The 16,184-nt window shown below is 39.7% G+C and overlaps 1 protein-coding gene and 1 long non-coding RNA gene across 2 annotated transcripts in view; one reads left to right on the forward strand and one right to left on the reverse strand.

Annotated features, from left to right (window-relative positions):
- The window catches only part of LOC149121993 (uncharacterized), a 35,293-nt gene extending 25,695 nt beyond the window's left edge, over window positions 1-9,598 (reverse strand). Inside the window, exon 1 of the long non-coding RNA XR_016222203.1 lies at window positions 9,463-9,598. This is a non-coding gene — a long non-coding RNA (uncharacterized LOC149121993). The remainder of the gene's footprint in view (window positions 1-9,462) is intronic.
- Window positions 8,737-16,184, forward strand: part of PHYHIPL (phytanoyl-CoA 2-hydroxylase interacting protein like) — a 56,209-nt gene continuing 48,761 nt past the window's right edge. Inside the window, exon 1 of the mRNA XM_008270105.5 lies at window positions 8,737-10,168. Coding sequence (XP_008268327.2) covers window positions 10,063-10,168 — 106 coding nt within the window. The 5' untranslated portion in view covers window positions 8,737-10,062. The remainder of the gene's footprint in view (window positions 10,169-16,184) is intronic.

Raw genomic sequence — 16,184 nt, forward strand, 5'->3', positions numbered from 1 at the left:
CATCCATCCATCCATCAAAGGACACTTAGGTTGTTTCCACACCTTGGTTATTGTGAAAACGGCTGCAAAGTACATTGGACTGTAAACATCTCTATGAAATATTTATTTCAATTACTTTGGGTATATACCTGAAAGGGATTACTGGATTACATAATAGTTCCATTTTTAGTGTTTTGAGGAAGCTCCATAGTTTTTTCCATAATGGCTATACCAATTTGCATCTCCACCAACAACGTACAAGTTTCCTTTTGTCTACATTCTGGATAACACTTGTCATTCGTTGTTTTTATAACAACCAGTCTAACATGAATGAGGTGACATCTCAATGCGGTTTTGATTTGTATTTTCTTGATGATTGGGTGGTGCTGAACATTTTTACTTATACCTGTAGTCCATTTGCATGTCTTTGGAAAAATGTCTATTCAGGTCCTCTGCTTAGTTATTAACTGAGGAGAGAGTGACTCATTCCGATCTGCTAGTTCACTCTCCAAATGCCAGAAGTCAGGCCAAACCAAGGAGCCAGGAACTCAATCTGTGCCTCCCATGGGGGTGGCAGAGACTCAAGTACTTGAGCCATCACCTACCACCTCTCATCAGGAGCTAGCTGAAACCCAGGCATTCCAATATGGGATGCAGGTGTCCCACATGGTATCTTAATCAAAATCTAACCACTCCATCCTTTTTTTATTTTTGGATAGCAACCTCTTTGAGGATATGTGATTAACAAATATTTTCTCCCATTTCATAGGATACCTTATTTTTTTGTTTATTTCCTTGGCTATGCAAAATATTTCAGTTTGATATAGTCCCATTTAGCTATTTGGCTTTTCTTGACTGCTTTTGGTGACAAAAAAAAAAAAATCATTGCTGAAATCAATTTCAAAAAGCTTTTTCTGTTTTCTCCTAGGAGTTCTATGGTTTCAGGCCTTACATCTAAGTCCTTAGTCCATTTTGGGTGATGTTTGTATATGGAATGAGAGAAAGTCTAATTTTTTTTGGTAAGGGTGGGGCATGTGGTATGGGCATCCAGTTTTCCTAATACCATTTATTGAAGTGCTTATCCTTTTTCCATTGTGTATTCTTATTATTTTAATAAAAATTAATGACTGTATATATGTGACTGCTTCTCTGCTCTGTTCCGTTTCATAGACCCATGTGACTGTTCTTATGATTACTATAGCTCTGAATTACAGTTGGAAATTAAGTGTGGTATCTCAAGTTCTGTTTTTCTTGCTTGGATTGTTTTAGCTCTTTGGGGTACCTTTGTGACTTCATATGAATTTTGGAATTGGTTCTATTTCTGTGGAAAATGCCATGAAATTTTGATAAGGTTTGCATTGAATCTGTAGATCACTTTAGGTAATGTGGACCTCTAAACAATATTGATTTTTCTAGTCTGCGAACATGGGTTATCTTTCCACTTATTTGTTCTCAATTTCTTATATTATTGTTTTATAGTACAGATCTCTAACCTTACTGGTTAAATTTATTTAATATTCTTTTTAATGCTGTTTTTGAATAGTTTATTGTTAGTGTTTAGAAATGCTGCCAATTTTTATATGTTCTGTGAACCTTGCAATTTTATAGAAAGTGTTTATTATGATGGAGACATTAGGGTTTTCTATGTACCAGTATAAGATATCATCTACAAAAAAAGACAATTTAACTTCTTCCTGTCTGATGTTGAATGGCGTTTCTTTTTTCTTAACTGTTCTTATTAGGATTTATAGTACTGTGCTGAACAGAAGTTATGAGAGTTGGCATTCTTACCTACTTTCTTTTTTTTTAACTTTTATTTAATGAATATAAATTTCCAAAGTACAGCTTATGGATTACAATGGTCCTCCTACCCGCAACCCTCCCTTTTCCCTCTCCCTCCCCCCTTCCATTCACATCAAGATTCATTTTCAATTCTCTTTATATACAGAAGATCAGTTTAGCATATATTAAGTAAAGATTTCAACAGTTTGCACCCACATAGAAACACAAAGTGAAAAATACTGTTTGAGTACTAGTTATAGCATTAAATCACAATGTCCAGCACATTAAGAACAGAGATCCTACAAAGTGCACAGTGACTCCTGTTGATGACTTAGCAAATTGACACTCTTGTTTATGGCATCAGTAATCACCCTAGGCTCTTGTCATGAGTCGCCAAGGCTATGGAAGCCTTTTGAGTTCACCAACTCTGATCATATGTAGACAAGGTCGTAGTCAAAGTGGAAGTTTTCTCCTCCCTTCGGAGAAAGGTACCTCCTTGTTTGATGACCTGTTCTTTTCATGTAGGTTTTTTTTTTTTTCGCCAGAGTGTTTTGGCTTTCCATGCCTGTAATACTCTCACAGGCTTTTCAGCCAGATCCGTATGCCTTAAGGGCTGATTCTGAGGCCAGAGTGCTGTTTAGGACATCTGCCATTCTATGGGTCTGCTGTGTATCTCGCTTCCCATGTTGGATTGTTCTCTCCTTTTTTTATAATATCAGCTAGTATTTGCAGACACTAGTCTTGTTTATGTGCTCCCTTTTGTCACTCCCCCTCTTCGTGGAGGAACGACACAGGACCCTGCGCTGTTCTTTCATCTGCTCGGCCCTCCCCGGGTTTGCTGCTGGTTCTTCCCGGGTTGGCTACTATCCCTTCCACCTCCGTGGAAGGGCAGTTCCCCCTGGCCACATTCCCCACTTCCGCAGGGGAGCGGCACACCGCCGGCCGGCTCTTCTCGGGGGCTGCACAGGTGTTCCTTCAGCTAGATGTTCCCCTTAGATGTTCCTGGTGCATGCCGTCTCTCTCCTCCTTTATAGTCCTCCTCCGCCAATCCTAACTCGGCTGCCCACACGCCGAGTACGCTGCTCTCCTCCAATCAGGAGTAGGTCCTACAGTTTATTGGTTGAACTGGAGGCAGCTGCGTAGAAGCTGTTTTCTCCTCTCCCAGCGCCATATTGTGGGAGAGCAGATGCACAGAATAAGTCTTAATTCCAGTAACTCAGTCTAGTCCGGATTGCTCCCCACACCTTTGACTCTTAGTCCTATCATTATGATCAATTGTGAACAGAAATTGATCACTGGGACTAGTGAGATGGCATTGGTACATGCCACCTTGATGGGATTGAATTGGAATCCCCTGGTATGTTTCTAACTCTACCGTTTGAGGTAAGTCAGCTTGAGCATGTACCGAATTGCACATCTCTTCCCTCTCTTACTCCCACTCTTATATTTAACAGCAATCACTTTTCAGTTAAGTTTCAACACTTGAGAATAACTGTGTATTGATTACAGTATTCAACCAAAAGTATTAAGTAGAACAAATAAACAAAGAAAATACTAAGAGGGATAACGTATTAAGTTGTTCACCAACAGTCAGGGCAAGAGCTGATCAAGTCACCGTTTCTCATAGTGTTCATTTCACTTTAACAGGTTTCTTTTGGTGCTCAGTTAGTTGTCACCGATCAGGGAGAACATATGGTATTTGTCCCTTTGGGACTTTCTGATCTTAGAGAAGTTTTCAATTTTGCACTTTGAGTATGATCTGAGTTGTAGATGTAGATTTGCTATAGTTGTATATAGCCTTCATTGTGGTAAGATACATTTTTTTTTGACAGGCAGAGTGGACAGTGAGAGAGAGAGACAGAGAGAAAGGTCTTCCTTTTTGCCGTTGGTTCACCCTCCAATGGCCGCCGCAGCCACGGCGCTGCGGCTGGCGCACCGCACTGATCCGATGGCAGGAGCCAGGTACTTATCCTGGTCTCCCATGGGGTGCAGGGCCCAAGCACTTGGGCCATCCTCCACTGCACTCCCTGGCCACAGCAGAGAGCTGGCCTGGAAGAGGGGCAACCGGGACAGAATCCGGCGCCCTGACCGGGACTAGAACCCAGTGTGCTGGCGCCGCAAGGCAGAGGATTAGCCTAGTGAGCCGCGGCGCCGGCAGATGCATTGTTTTTATACCCAGTTTGTTGAGGTTACTTTTTTTAATCTTGAAAGGATATTAAATATTGTTGAATCATTTTTCTACATCTGAAATAGTATGTTTTTTGTCCTTCATTCTTTAAATGTGGTGCCTCAAATGGATTGATTTGTATATGTTAAACTGTCTTTGTGTTTTAAAAGCTCCCACTCACTAAATCCTAAAGACATTTTAAATATATAATTTCTCAATATTTTTAAAGTTAATATTTCCAGAAATTATTACTGTAAAATTGACCAGATATACTTCCCTAATAGGGTTCTTAGTGTTCTATAATAATATGCTAGCTTTGAGTAGTGTCTAATAGTTCATATATTTTCAATCCATTATCTCACTGGATCTTCATAAGTCCAGAAATTACTCAACTTTAATCAGGACAAATAATTTAGAATATTTGAGTTGCTTTCAGCTTTGTCAATCATGTGTCTTTTGCCTTAGGAAAGGTTACAGTATGTTATTAGGGGAAATAAAAAAGCACTCCTTCATTTATTAAGCATTTTGTGGAGTTTGTTTCTACCTGTAATTCTGGTCCTCTTTAGTCTCTGCCTAGATAAAAAAAACATGGGTTATACCTGAGGCTATGGATCATATAAGATAGACCTTTACACAAGCCGAGTAAAAGGACTTTGTTGAGCTTTCCTTTGGCTTTGATGAAACCCTAGGCTTCTTGCAGCGGTATCACTGAGTGCACATTCAAAGTACAGAAGTTCAAATAATTCAGTAAATTGTACCAAGTACCTTCTCTATGCAGATACTCAAATATGTGCTCAAAATTTACAATATTATAAGAAAAATAAGAAATGTTCAGGAAAGAGGTGTAGTTTTTTATGTGTTTACAACCTCTGGATGTGTGAGCAGGCTGTGATCTCTCAGAAAAGCTAATGTGCTCCTGAGTTGCTTTACAAAATGTCTAGCATATAGAACAAAGATGGTGATGGCAAACTATGTTTTCTTTTATATTGTTGTTACATTTTCACACCTGGCATATTTACTTACGGAATCTTAAAAAAAATGGAAATATCTAGAAGTGGGTGTCAAGATTGATAGACTCAAAACAAGTTGACATCAGAAACATTTCAAAAGAATTACAATTATTTAGCCAGAGATTTGAATATATATAGGCAAAAGGATTATTGTGTACAACTAACAGAGGGGAAAATTGAAGTCTTTGTAATGAGCTTATACGATGCGTGTATAGGCTTGGAATGAGGAAGACTTTAGAGTATTTCATGAAGATTTTAATTTACTATTTATTAGAAGAGAATTTCTCTTCAAGGGCTTCAATTTCAGATAGGTATTAAGATCCTTCTCAAATTTAAACTTGATTTTTCTGTATACTAATTTCTAAATCATAATGTAATTATCTATAGGAGTAAAGTCCCATGGAAATGCAATGGTTTTTGGAAAAACCATTATATTATATTATATTATATTATATTATATTATATTATATTATATTATGATTCCTTAATCATTTATAATATACCATTCGGTAGGGGCTTGAATAATTGACAGGATTTTGACTCTAATAGTGGGCAACTCAGCTAACAACTAGGTGAGTCAAGTATTTGTAGCTTCTAATTATTCACATTATAACTTCTGTATGAAAAGGTAGAATTTTCATTTTATCAAAAACTGTTTTGATCTTTATGAAGTCTCATTCACAGAGGCACAGGAATACTTTTAGTATGTTTTTGGTTTAATCCAGGAACCTGTGTTCAATCAGAACTTTAATCATTCCATTAGGTAAAGTTCAGCTTTGTTAGGTTAAAAGTCTTTGGTCTCTAAGATGTCCAGCTTTCTCCTACATCTCATTTCACATGGTATCTGAGAATATCAGGGGAGAGGGACTTGCATTCCCCTGAGGCATTGGGGAAAAGGATCATTGGATTTAAGTGGTGCCTTCTGCTTCCTTTTGCCTCTGTGGTGACATCCTTGCACACCCGGTTGCTCCTGAGCTTTCATTTGAAGTTGATGGATAGAGAAACTCATACTCTGCACTCTCAGTCTGGTTAGGGACCTGACTGATGAATCTCATCTCTTTGTTACTTTAGACATCTCTGATCTAGAAGGCCAAATCCCAAAGTCTTGCTAAAGGATCATCTTGCTCTTTTAAATTGGGATTCATGGAAAACCCCCTACCTCTTAACTCAGCTACCTTCTGAGTACAAAGTGCTTCAAAGTAAACTCCTACTCCCCCTGTGCAGAATATGATGCCCTGATCCAAGGTTCCTTGAATGTGGTTCCTGCTGAGCCTGACCATGATGTAGCCTCCCAGATTCCAGTATCTGAGCACAAACTTTACTTTCCATGAATTTTCCCACAACCCCTCATCCTACATCCTTATGGTAACAGTGAGTAAAATGTTTTTGGTATCCTTCCTCTAGCTCTTCTACCTTTTTAAAAAATTTTGTTTAAGGTATACAAATTTCATTTATTTCCTACATAGAGATTCAGGAACATAGTGATACTTCCCACCCTACCTTGCTTCCCACCCACATCCCTACCCTTCCTCCTCCTCCCTTTCCATTCCCATTCTTAATTTTTTTTTTTACCATTCTTAATTTTTACAAAGACCTGTTTTCAGTTTACTTAATACTCATAAGATTAACCTTGCACTACGTAAAGAATTCAACAAATAGTATGAAGAAAAAAAAAACTGTTTCTCAATAGTTTAGACAAGAGCAATCCAGTACTAAAAGGACAAATACCATGTTTTCCCTGATCTGTAGCTCTTCTACTTTTTCAAACTATCATGAGGTCTATTGGGCAAAGATATATTAAACAAATTTAGATTTTATCTTTTGACAATGCCTTGAATTGAAACCAAGAAACTTACTTTAAAAATGTTGTATCAAGGGTGGATGTTTGGCCTAGCCCTTAAGACAACCATGTCCCATAATGGAATACTGTGTTTTATATCTTTCTCTGGTTCCTCAACCCAGTTTCCTGCTAATGCAGACCCTGGGAGGCAGTGGTGATAGCTCAAGTCACTGGGCTCCTGCTACACACACAGGAGACCTGGACTGAGTTCTCCGTCTGTCCTCCAGCCTCTTTCCAAACCTGGATGTTGTGGGCATTGGAGAGAACCAGTGGATTGGAGCTTTCTCTATCTGCTCCTCAAATAAGTAGTTTTAAAAATTAATCCGAGGCCGGCACCGCGGCTCACTAGGCTAATCCTCTGCCTGTGGCGCCGGCACCCTGAGTTCTAGTCCCGGTTGGGGCACCGGGTACTAGTCCCGGTTGCTCCTCTTCCAGTCTAGCTCTCTGCTGTGGCCCGGTAGTGCAGTGGAGGATGGCCCAAGTGCTTGGGCCCTGCACCCGCATGGGATATCAGGAGGAAGCACCTGGCTCCTGGCTTTGGATCGGTGCGGTGCGCTGGCCGCAATGCAACGGCCGTAGCGGCCACTTCGGGGGTGAGCCAACAGAAGGAAGATCTTTCTCTCTGTCTCTCTCTCTCACTGTCTAACTCTGCCTGTAAAAAAAAAAAAAAAAAATTAATCCTATATTGGATATCAAAAACAAAATATTCCATCTTTCTTTTGTATTTCTTATATAATAATCCAAATTCCTAGCAGAAAGGTCCCTTGGATCAAATAGATCTTATACCCAGAAAACCACGTTAATATTTCTCAAAATAATACCTTTTCCAATTACACAAGTATCCTTGCCTATAAATCTGGTTATGCTAATTCTTCATTTAAAGCTTATTAATAATTTTTTATTCCATTAAGATAAAATCATTTTAGAGGTTTCCTAACAATCCAATGACTCTGTGTATGCTTCTACACTCTCCCATAATTCCTCTTTCTTAACATTCATCATTTTAAGTGTTTGATTGTTGTTCATTTCAAAGGCAGAACAAGGAGGGAAAGAGAGAGAGAGAGAGAGAGACAGAGACAGAGAGAGATCCACCATCTACTGGTTCATTCTACAAATCCTTCCAACAGTCGGGGCTGCAATAGGCCAAAGTCAGGAGTCTGAAATTCCCCATCCAAGTCTCCTTCATGGGTGGCAGGAACCCAACTACTTGAGCCATCATCTGCTGCCTCCCAGGGTACACAGCAGCAGGAAGCTGGATTAGAAGCAGAGCAGAGACTCAAACCCAGGCACTCAAACACAGGATATGAGAAAATCAAGAGATGAACCGTTCATACTGTTAATTTTCTTTTTCTTAATGGATTTGAGCTCCAAATTTCCAACATCTAGCAAACGTATCGTCTTGGACATAGTAAGTGCTTAATAAATATTTGTATCAGTTATAATTTTAATTTTATGCATATTATGCTTCTCATTTGTCAACCAATAAACTGCTATTCTAACTTACACAGTTCTATTTGAGCTTTGTAAATCTGAGACTACTCTGAAAGTGAACGCACTGAAGTTGACAATATCAATTTCCAGTTACACAGAGCTAGGCATTCAACACAAGAAATTCACCAGTAAGTACTATCTTTTCCCATCTCTTGACAGGTAATAATTTGCCTTCTCTTTGGGGACACCTCTACCTTAACACAAGAGTTCTTTCAAACTTCATAAAAAGGAAATCCATCTTCATTAACATCTAAGTTCATAATGAGGATGTTTCACTTTAAGATACTCAATTATCTTTCACAGATTTTTTTTAATCAACCTGCAGTTGTGCTATGTTTTTTTCTCCAGGTTTTTTCCCCTGTTAAGCTGACTCCTCCATTTTATGAGCTTTCAATGAGTTAATATTTAGTCATGTTACAACTAAATGGATGTGACTAGAAAGGGTAGCATATAGCAATCTATATGGAAATTGTTACTTTATTGGTTAACATTCATTTATGAAATTACAAAATCAATAAAAGGAACAAATTAATTGCTAACAAGCACACACTATAAAAAGGGGCATTGTTTTTGATCCTGACATAGCAACAAAACTAAAAACTATTTCAAAATGAATGGGATCAGCGGTCAGTAGGCTGTGACCTATACTCATCTCATTTTAACAGCATCTGCACATGTGCTAGGTGCCCTGCAGAATCTTCAGTGCATTAAAAGCAATGGGCCTGTGAGTTTACGGTAACTTGAGGAGGGCACAAGTCAGTCTTCATCCTCCCAGCATAGCAAAGGTCCCTTCCACAGCCAGACAGATGCTGCCTTTCCCCTCCTCCTTGAGGTCAGGAGCAACGGCTGGCAGAGTATTTACTACTCAGTTGCTGAATGAACGAACGCAGGAAGCTAGGCTGCGAAGGCAGGCCGACAGGTGGTGTGGGCCCACGCAGGTTAGCTGGCATCTTCCACTCCTCTCGCTTTCGCGGCAGTCGGGAGTGCCCAGGTTTGACCCTGTTTTGGGGTGGCCGAACCCCAGTGCTCCTCCTTCACCCCCAAGGCAGATCGTGCGTGGACTGGGTCTGAGCCAGCACGGTGCCGGCAGCGAGGAGCTCAGGATCGCGAGTGGGGAAGGCGGCCTGCAGGACCCAAACCCCGATACAAAGGGGCTGGGCCCTTATTTTCCCCATGCTTCATCAACAACCAACCTGCTCGCCCTCGCCTCCCTGTGCAGAAGCCTCAGTGACAACTCGGGCTCCGCCTGACCCCATGAGGAGAGGGGAACGCCAAACCGCCCCGGACAGCAGACAGCGCGGCGGCGCGTGGCGCGGCGCGCAGGTTCCCTCGCGCCGTCTCGTCCGACGCCTCACGCGCCAGGCGGTGGGGACCGCGGCGCAAGGGCAGCCGGGGGCGCGTGCGCTCCAGAGGGTGGGGGCGGGGCGCCGCGCTCCGGCAGGGGGCGCGTCCTGGCACACACACACACACACACACACACGGGCGCGTGCGCGTGTCGCGCTGTCTCCCTCACGTTCCTCGCGCGCCGCCGGGAGCGCGCACCTCCCGCCCTCGCGCCGGGTCCCGCTCGGTCTCGGAGAGCCAGCCGCACACTCCCCGGAGCTCCCGCCACGGCTGTCGCCTGGGCCGTGGCTCTCCAGCCGGGCTGCTCGGACTCGGCGCCTCAGTGCCGCGTCCCAGGCCTTCGCTCGTCCCTCCGCCACTCCCCCCTCCTTTCCCGCCCTTCCTGCTCACCCGGCCCGGCGAGAGAGCCTGGATACGAAGCAGGCGGGCTTGAGAAGGGGGTTGGAAAAATGGAGGTGCCGCGCCTGGAACATGCCCTCAACAGCCCCACCAGCCCCTGTGAGGAGGTGATCAAAAACCTCAGCCTGGAGGCCATTCAGCTGTGCGACCGGGACGGTAAGAGCGGTCGGGACCTTGAGGAGAGGGTCCGAGCCCGCCCGGGCTGGGGCATCGCGGCCGCTCCGACCCCGCTGCCCGGCCTGGCCCCGGCCCCTGCCCCTGCCCGGCCCGCAGGGTCTTTTGTTGTCCCCCCGCTGAGCGAATAAATGCAGGTGCGGGCTCCCCACCGGCCCCCACCCCCATCACCCCAGAAACAAAAGGACCCCGGGGCTTGCGCTGCGGTGCGGGAAGTGGCCGCGGTCCACGGCCCGGCGCCCTGGCCGCCCTCGCCCGTGCGGCCCCGGCGAGCGCGGGTTCCTGGCCGCCGCGCCTGCCCGGACCCGGCGCTTCCCGGCTTTGCCGCAGTCTGGATTTCCTGGGTCCCCTGGCGCCGACCGGGACATGCCCTCTGGATGCTTCCAGCACCCACCGCCGCCGCACGCGTTCGCTAGTTAGCGTTCTCCGCCTAGAAACTTAGCCCTCGCTTCCCTTCTTTAAACCGCCCATCCTTAGACGGCTCGCGTTTGAAGTCCTTTGAATCCTCTCAAACTGGGACCAGAATGACAGTTTTTTTCAGCCAGGGGCCAGAAACACTGCGTTTCAGCACCAAGGACAGACACAGGCTTTGTGGTTCTGGGCTGCGAGTCAGGGACTGTCCAAAATCTGTGAAGGAATCGGCCCGCTAGAGGGGCTGTGGTTCAGAATACGTGGCGAGTCCGCACCATTGTGTGTTGACATTCCATCTTTTATTCCATTAAGTTGGCAGTTTCTGACGGAGGGGATGGATCGAGCCCAGCTCGGAGCGCTACAGGCAGAGCTGGTGCTCTGTGCACCGAGGTAGTTACAGCGCTTCTGTGGTAGTTGGGCTAGTTGGAGACTCAAAGGTGTTTCGTTAATGTGGACCAAGTCAGCCGATTATTAATTGATTAGCCAAACAATTGGAAAATTCTGCCGCTGACAAAGGAAAAACAAGTTGTATGTTCTGGAGAGGACGTTGGGCACATTTGATTGTCAGTTAAATTAATGTTTAACTGTACATTGTGGTAATGATTGCCAAGTATTTTTCAACCAGAGGTGTGTGGAGAGATTGAATGCTCACAGAAAGGTTGTAAAATTTATCAAATTATCAGTGTGATCCAAATAGGGAGCAGAGGTCTTGCTTCCAAAGTCACTGAAATGGTAGTTAGTAACTTGGTTAGGCTTTGCGGTAGGTACATTTAGCTCAAAGGAACAAAATTTGAGATTATTGATAATATACTTTTTATTACAGTTTTAATTTACTGTTAATAATTTGCTATTAATAAATTTACATGTAATAATTTTTAAACAAAAATTCAAGCTTTCTGAAATCAAAGCCACTTTAAATAATTTCTTGAAAAGGCTCTTTATATTTTCTTTATTCTTAGACCATTTTGATCACCATAGTAGTAAGTGCACAAATTTATGTCATCTAAAACAATTTTTCATTCTGTTACAAAGCTTGACTGATTAGACTATAAAGATTATTTGTAATATACCACATAAGAGGACATTTTGATTTTAGTTTATTCTTTCACGAAATAGCTTTTTGTGATGTTACCATTGTAAAATACCTATGTTTTTATTTTGTTAGATGGGTTCAAGAGAAAACTTAAGAATCTAATAAAAGTAGATTTTATTTTTACTTCAGTGATTTATCAGATGCTCCTCTTACACTAATTAGAAATAGGCAGTTCATTGTTGTTCCTTGTTTCAAAAATACTAGCAGAAATAAAGGTTTGTTTTTAAGTTTACAGAATTAATAATATGAGTACAAAAATTAATGCTACATTTATTGTGTTCTCCTAGAGTAGGAGCTATCCTGGCAATTTTTGTAGTTGTTTATTTTATAAATCTTGCAAAATAAGCAAATTATGTGACATTTAATTTGAGGGGTACTGGCACTAAATAGTATATGAAAATTACTATTTTCAGACTTCTAATTGATTTAATATAGACTAATTGAATAGAACTCTAACTTGTAAAATAGCTTTTACCAGTGCATACAAAGAGCAAAGTCTTCCTTTAACAACTTCACTACATGGGGGGTATATCTTTTAAACACTTAACATTTTTGTGTGTGATCTTAGCTTGTGTGTCAATTACATAAATATTAAGTTGGCATCACAGGAATACATTAGGTAGGGATAGTACAGTTGTTTTTATATCACAGTTTACCCAGTGTTACATTAAGTTTGTAGACCAGAGTTTATTTGGCATCATTTTATACTGAGAAATTTTCAGTTAGATATTGTTTTCTCCTTCAGTTTCTGTTACTTTTTCCCCCTCTCAGGTCTCATTATTTTACTTGTATAAATATATAGTATAGAAAGGCAAGTATGTGGCAGAAGATCTGTCTTATATGTAAGCACATAATAAGAACTATATTTTCATAATTTTCTTATCCTAGGAATGCATTTGTTTTGCTTGCTGTTTACTTTTCATACTTTATTTCACCCTATTAACTTAGTAATGAAAACAGTAATTCCTTGATGGTGGAGTAAATTAGCATAAATATAATTACCAATATATATTTCCTTTACCTGTCCACTCACAAATGTTTTTAATTTTATGACGTTCCGCATATTGTATCAACTAAGATCCATAGCTGCTGGCGATCATAAATGTCTGTTTTCTTCTCTCTTATTTATAATTTTCTCTATTGATTGCTTGCTTTCATTTAAATTGATGTTTACTACATTATTAGCATCCATTCACAATGTTTCTCTTTTAATAGTTTCTCAAAATATTTAGTAGTCTCAGAAGAATATGAGATAGAGTTCAAGTGGTCATATAATTGGATTTTTAATTAAGCAAGAGGGCTCTTAGACACACATACACATTACCTAATGAATAGCATGTGCACTTTAGTTGTTTGTACATGGTCCCTGTTCAGATGTTAATTGCTGTAGCACAAAATGAGGATTCTGGGTGGACTTCTATCAGGAAACCTTCTGGAGTTGTATGGTAGTTCCAATGCTTTCTGCTAGTTATGATAGCAAACAGAAGAGTGTTTCTGTTAATCTCTGCTCAAGTTGAAAACATGATTTACTTGCATTTTGACTTTAAAAAAAAAACTGAAGATGGAAAACAATTTTTCACCTGGAAGCCTTAATATGTGAGAACCTACTTCCAGTTTATTTCTCCAAGTAGTTATTTTAGACCCTCATTGACCTGTGACAACAAAATAGCTGCGCAGCCTACCCACAGAAGCCTGTATTACTTCTGCTTTTCTTTGTGTTTTTATTATGCAAATATGAGCACACACACATATATGTATATGTATTATACATGTACATATATATATACAGGGTCATAAAGTTCACAGAAAATATGTTTTATGGAAAAACTGCATGAATTACAATAATGTTTAAACCAGGATAATATTTTAATTTCATTTTCTATGAACTTTTTGAAGTATGCTTGTATACACAAATATAGATACAGATGTATTTAAGTTTTACGTCCTGAATACGGTTAATGGAGTTTATAATGCTAGTCAACAAAGGAACGCTTTTTAATGAAAACTACACACACAAAAGCTGATAGATTTTCTTGTCTATGTACATATTTTAAAAGATTGTTTGTGTTTGGACTTTGGTATATTTAAATTATGAATCAGTTGAGACCTGATTATGCTCATTTACGTGTTAATAAGACAGTTTTGAACTTTGGAAAGTATAAAGTACTGCCATAATGTTTGGTAATATAACACAGTAATAAAATAATCCTTAATAACATTTTCTGAAGTGAGCAAGCATCTAGAAAGAATACTCACAACTGTTACCTTTAATGTTTTTATTATAAGAATGTCAGGTAGTCTTTCCTCAGTCTTACTGACATATGGTATAACATAGTATTAACACCATTTTAGATCTTGAGTTAAAGTAGTTTTTAATTTTCTTTTTTGTGAATATGTAGATCTTCGTTTTTTTTAAATAATTCCAGTTGTATTTTCAATTAGGAAATGATTTCTTAATGAGTGATTAATGGAAACTGTAAATTTTGAATTTTAAATGAGCACGAAACTTAAAAATCACAGTTACAGTACAGTTATCCCTTCTATTTTACCATCCCTTTCATGCTAGCCTTATCCTAAAAGCTGTTTTCAGCTTGCAGTTCAGATCTGCTGTTTGCTGTTCTTCATGTGAATTGTGACCTTGATACCTACTTCACATAGCTATTTGTATGAGAGCCCTGTTCTGTTCTTGTCTTACAATATCTTTATGACATTTTTCCCTTAGGCTAGATCTGTGCAATGACATGTGACCTCTGGATTCATTTCTTTGACCCAGATGTGACTGTAGAGATGCTGTAAATTCTTATTAGTGAGTATCAAACAAAAGAAAAACTAAAAGAAATAAGAACCTTGAAAACCATAAGATTTTGTTGAACCAATTCATATTCTTGGTAGGGGTTCTAATTCATTTCCAGGGAAGACCAGGAAGTTATGAGTAAAAGTCACCTCAAAGGATATGTGATCAGACTCCCTCCAGTGGTCGAGTTACTGATGTGTCAGAAGTAGTGACACTGGCAACTTGCGTTGTTGCCTCTGTAGGCCACTTAGAAATTCTTTCTCAATAGAACACTTTTAGACAGCTTACAATTCACTTGGCTGCCTTTTCTTAGAATTCTTTCTCATTTAGTCTCAGACTTGGTTTTTCTACTACTTTATATTTTCCTGATGACTTTTATGTTTTGTACTGGGCTTTAGTACAGATAACAGGAACTGCATCATTCTTGCAGAAAGCATAAGCCACCTTGTTTCTGGGTTTCCTCTCTGCCCTTAGTTGATGCATAATTTAAGTTTTCCCCTGCAAAATGTTCCTCTTTCTTGGGCTTAGTTTTCTTTTCTACTTTCTTCTTTATTATTAAATAATTCTATTTTTATTACTCTAAAACATATATTTTATTCTTTAACTGTTTGAAATACTGTTACTATTAGCTATTAGACTATTATTGAAGCAGGCTATATTTTATTTACATAACATTTGAAAAGTACAATCAAATGTTTGAAGAAGATTTTTGGCTGAAATATGTAGAATGGGAAAACCTAGGCAGGAAGAATAGGAAATTTCAGCATATTATCTACATGTAGGATAGTAGTAATTATATAAACTAAATGAAGAAATAATTAGTAAGAATTCATGATTGAATTTTTAGACAAAATGGGATATGAGCATGAATAACTTTAAGATTTTGCCTGGAAAACATGATGAATCATTGGCAGGAAAGGAAAATAAGAGAAAGGAAAAAATATTTAGAGATCATGATGACATCAATTTTTAATACATAAAATTTTAAGTTTCAGTGGATACCTAAGTATGTCCTAATCCCCTTTTCAGGAACACTTCTATCTCTCATAGATACTGTATCACTGGAAAAATATTATATATTACTTTATCATTATTTCTGTGTGACTACTCACAAGAGAAGACTCTTAAATTCCTTTTAGACTCTATTCCCACTTCTCAAAAGCTACTTATAATCTAATGATAATACTTGGAGAATTATTACACTTAAAACTGACCATTTGGTACTTTAGAGAATATTATGAAAAAGAGATCTTTCAATAATCTATAATAGTGTTGGAATCTTAGGGGACATTTTAAGGAGATTAGTATAATGTGAAAACATGCAAGACTTTTGGAATCTAATGAGGGATGCATTGGAAACTTAGAATCATTGAGCGTTTTTTCTTATGCTCTGGGGAAAAGAGTTCTAGAATGGGGAGAAGAGTTCCTTATGGCTACATATAGATACGTATATTTCAAAAGAGAGACTAGAACTGAAGTGAACACAAGAAGGTCAGAATTTGGCTCCAATTTTAGAGTGAACTCTAGTGAGCTGTGTATCTCACCCCTTGAAACAAAGTAGTGTTTTGGAGAAGGCCAACTTTAAACCCAAAGATCTACAATCCAGGTTTGTTAAAAATGTAAACAAAAGTGCTATATTTTTAAGTTGTTTAAATAATGTGATTTGAATAAAGAGCTTTGTACTTGGAATTTCAGTCAGT

Source organism: Oryctolagus cuniculus, chromosome 15, assembly GCF_051225735.1.
Source record: "Oryctolagus cuniculus isolate XC-2025 breed Fujian yellow rabbit chromosome 15, ASM5122573v1, whole genome shotgun sequence".
Lineage (NCBI taxonomy): Eukaryota > Metazoa > Chordata > Mammalia > Lagomorpha > Leporidae > Oryctolagus > Oryctolagus cuniculus.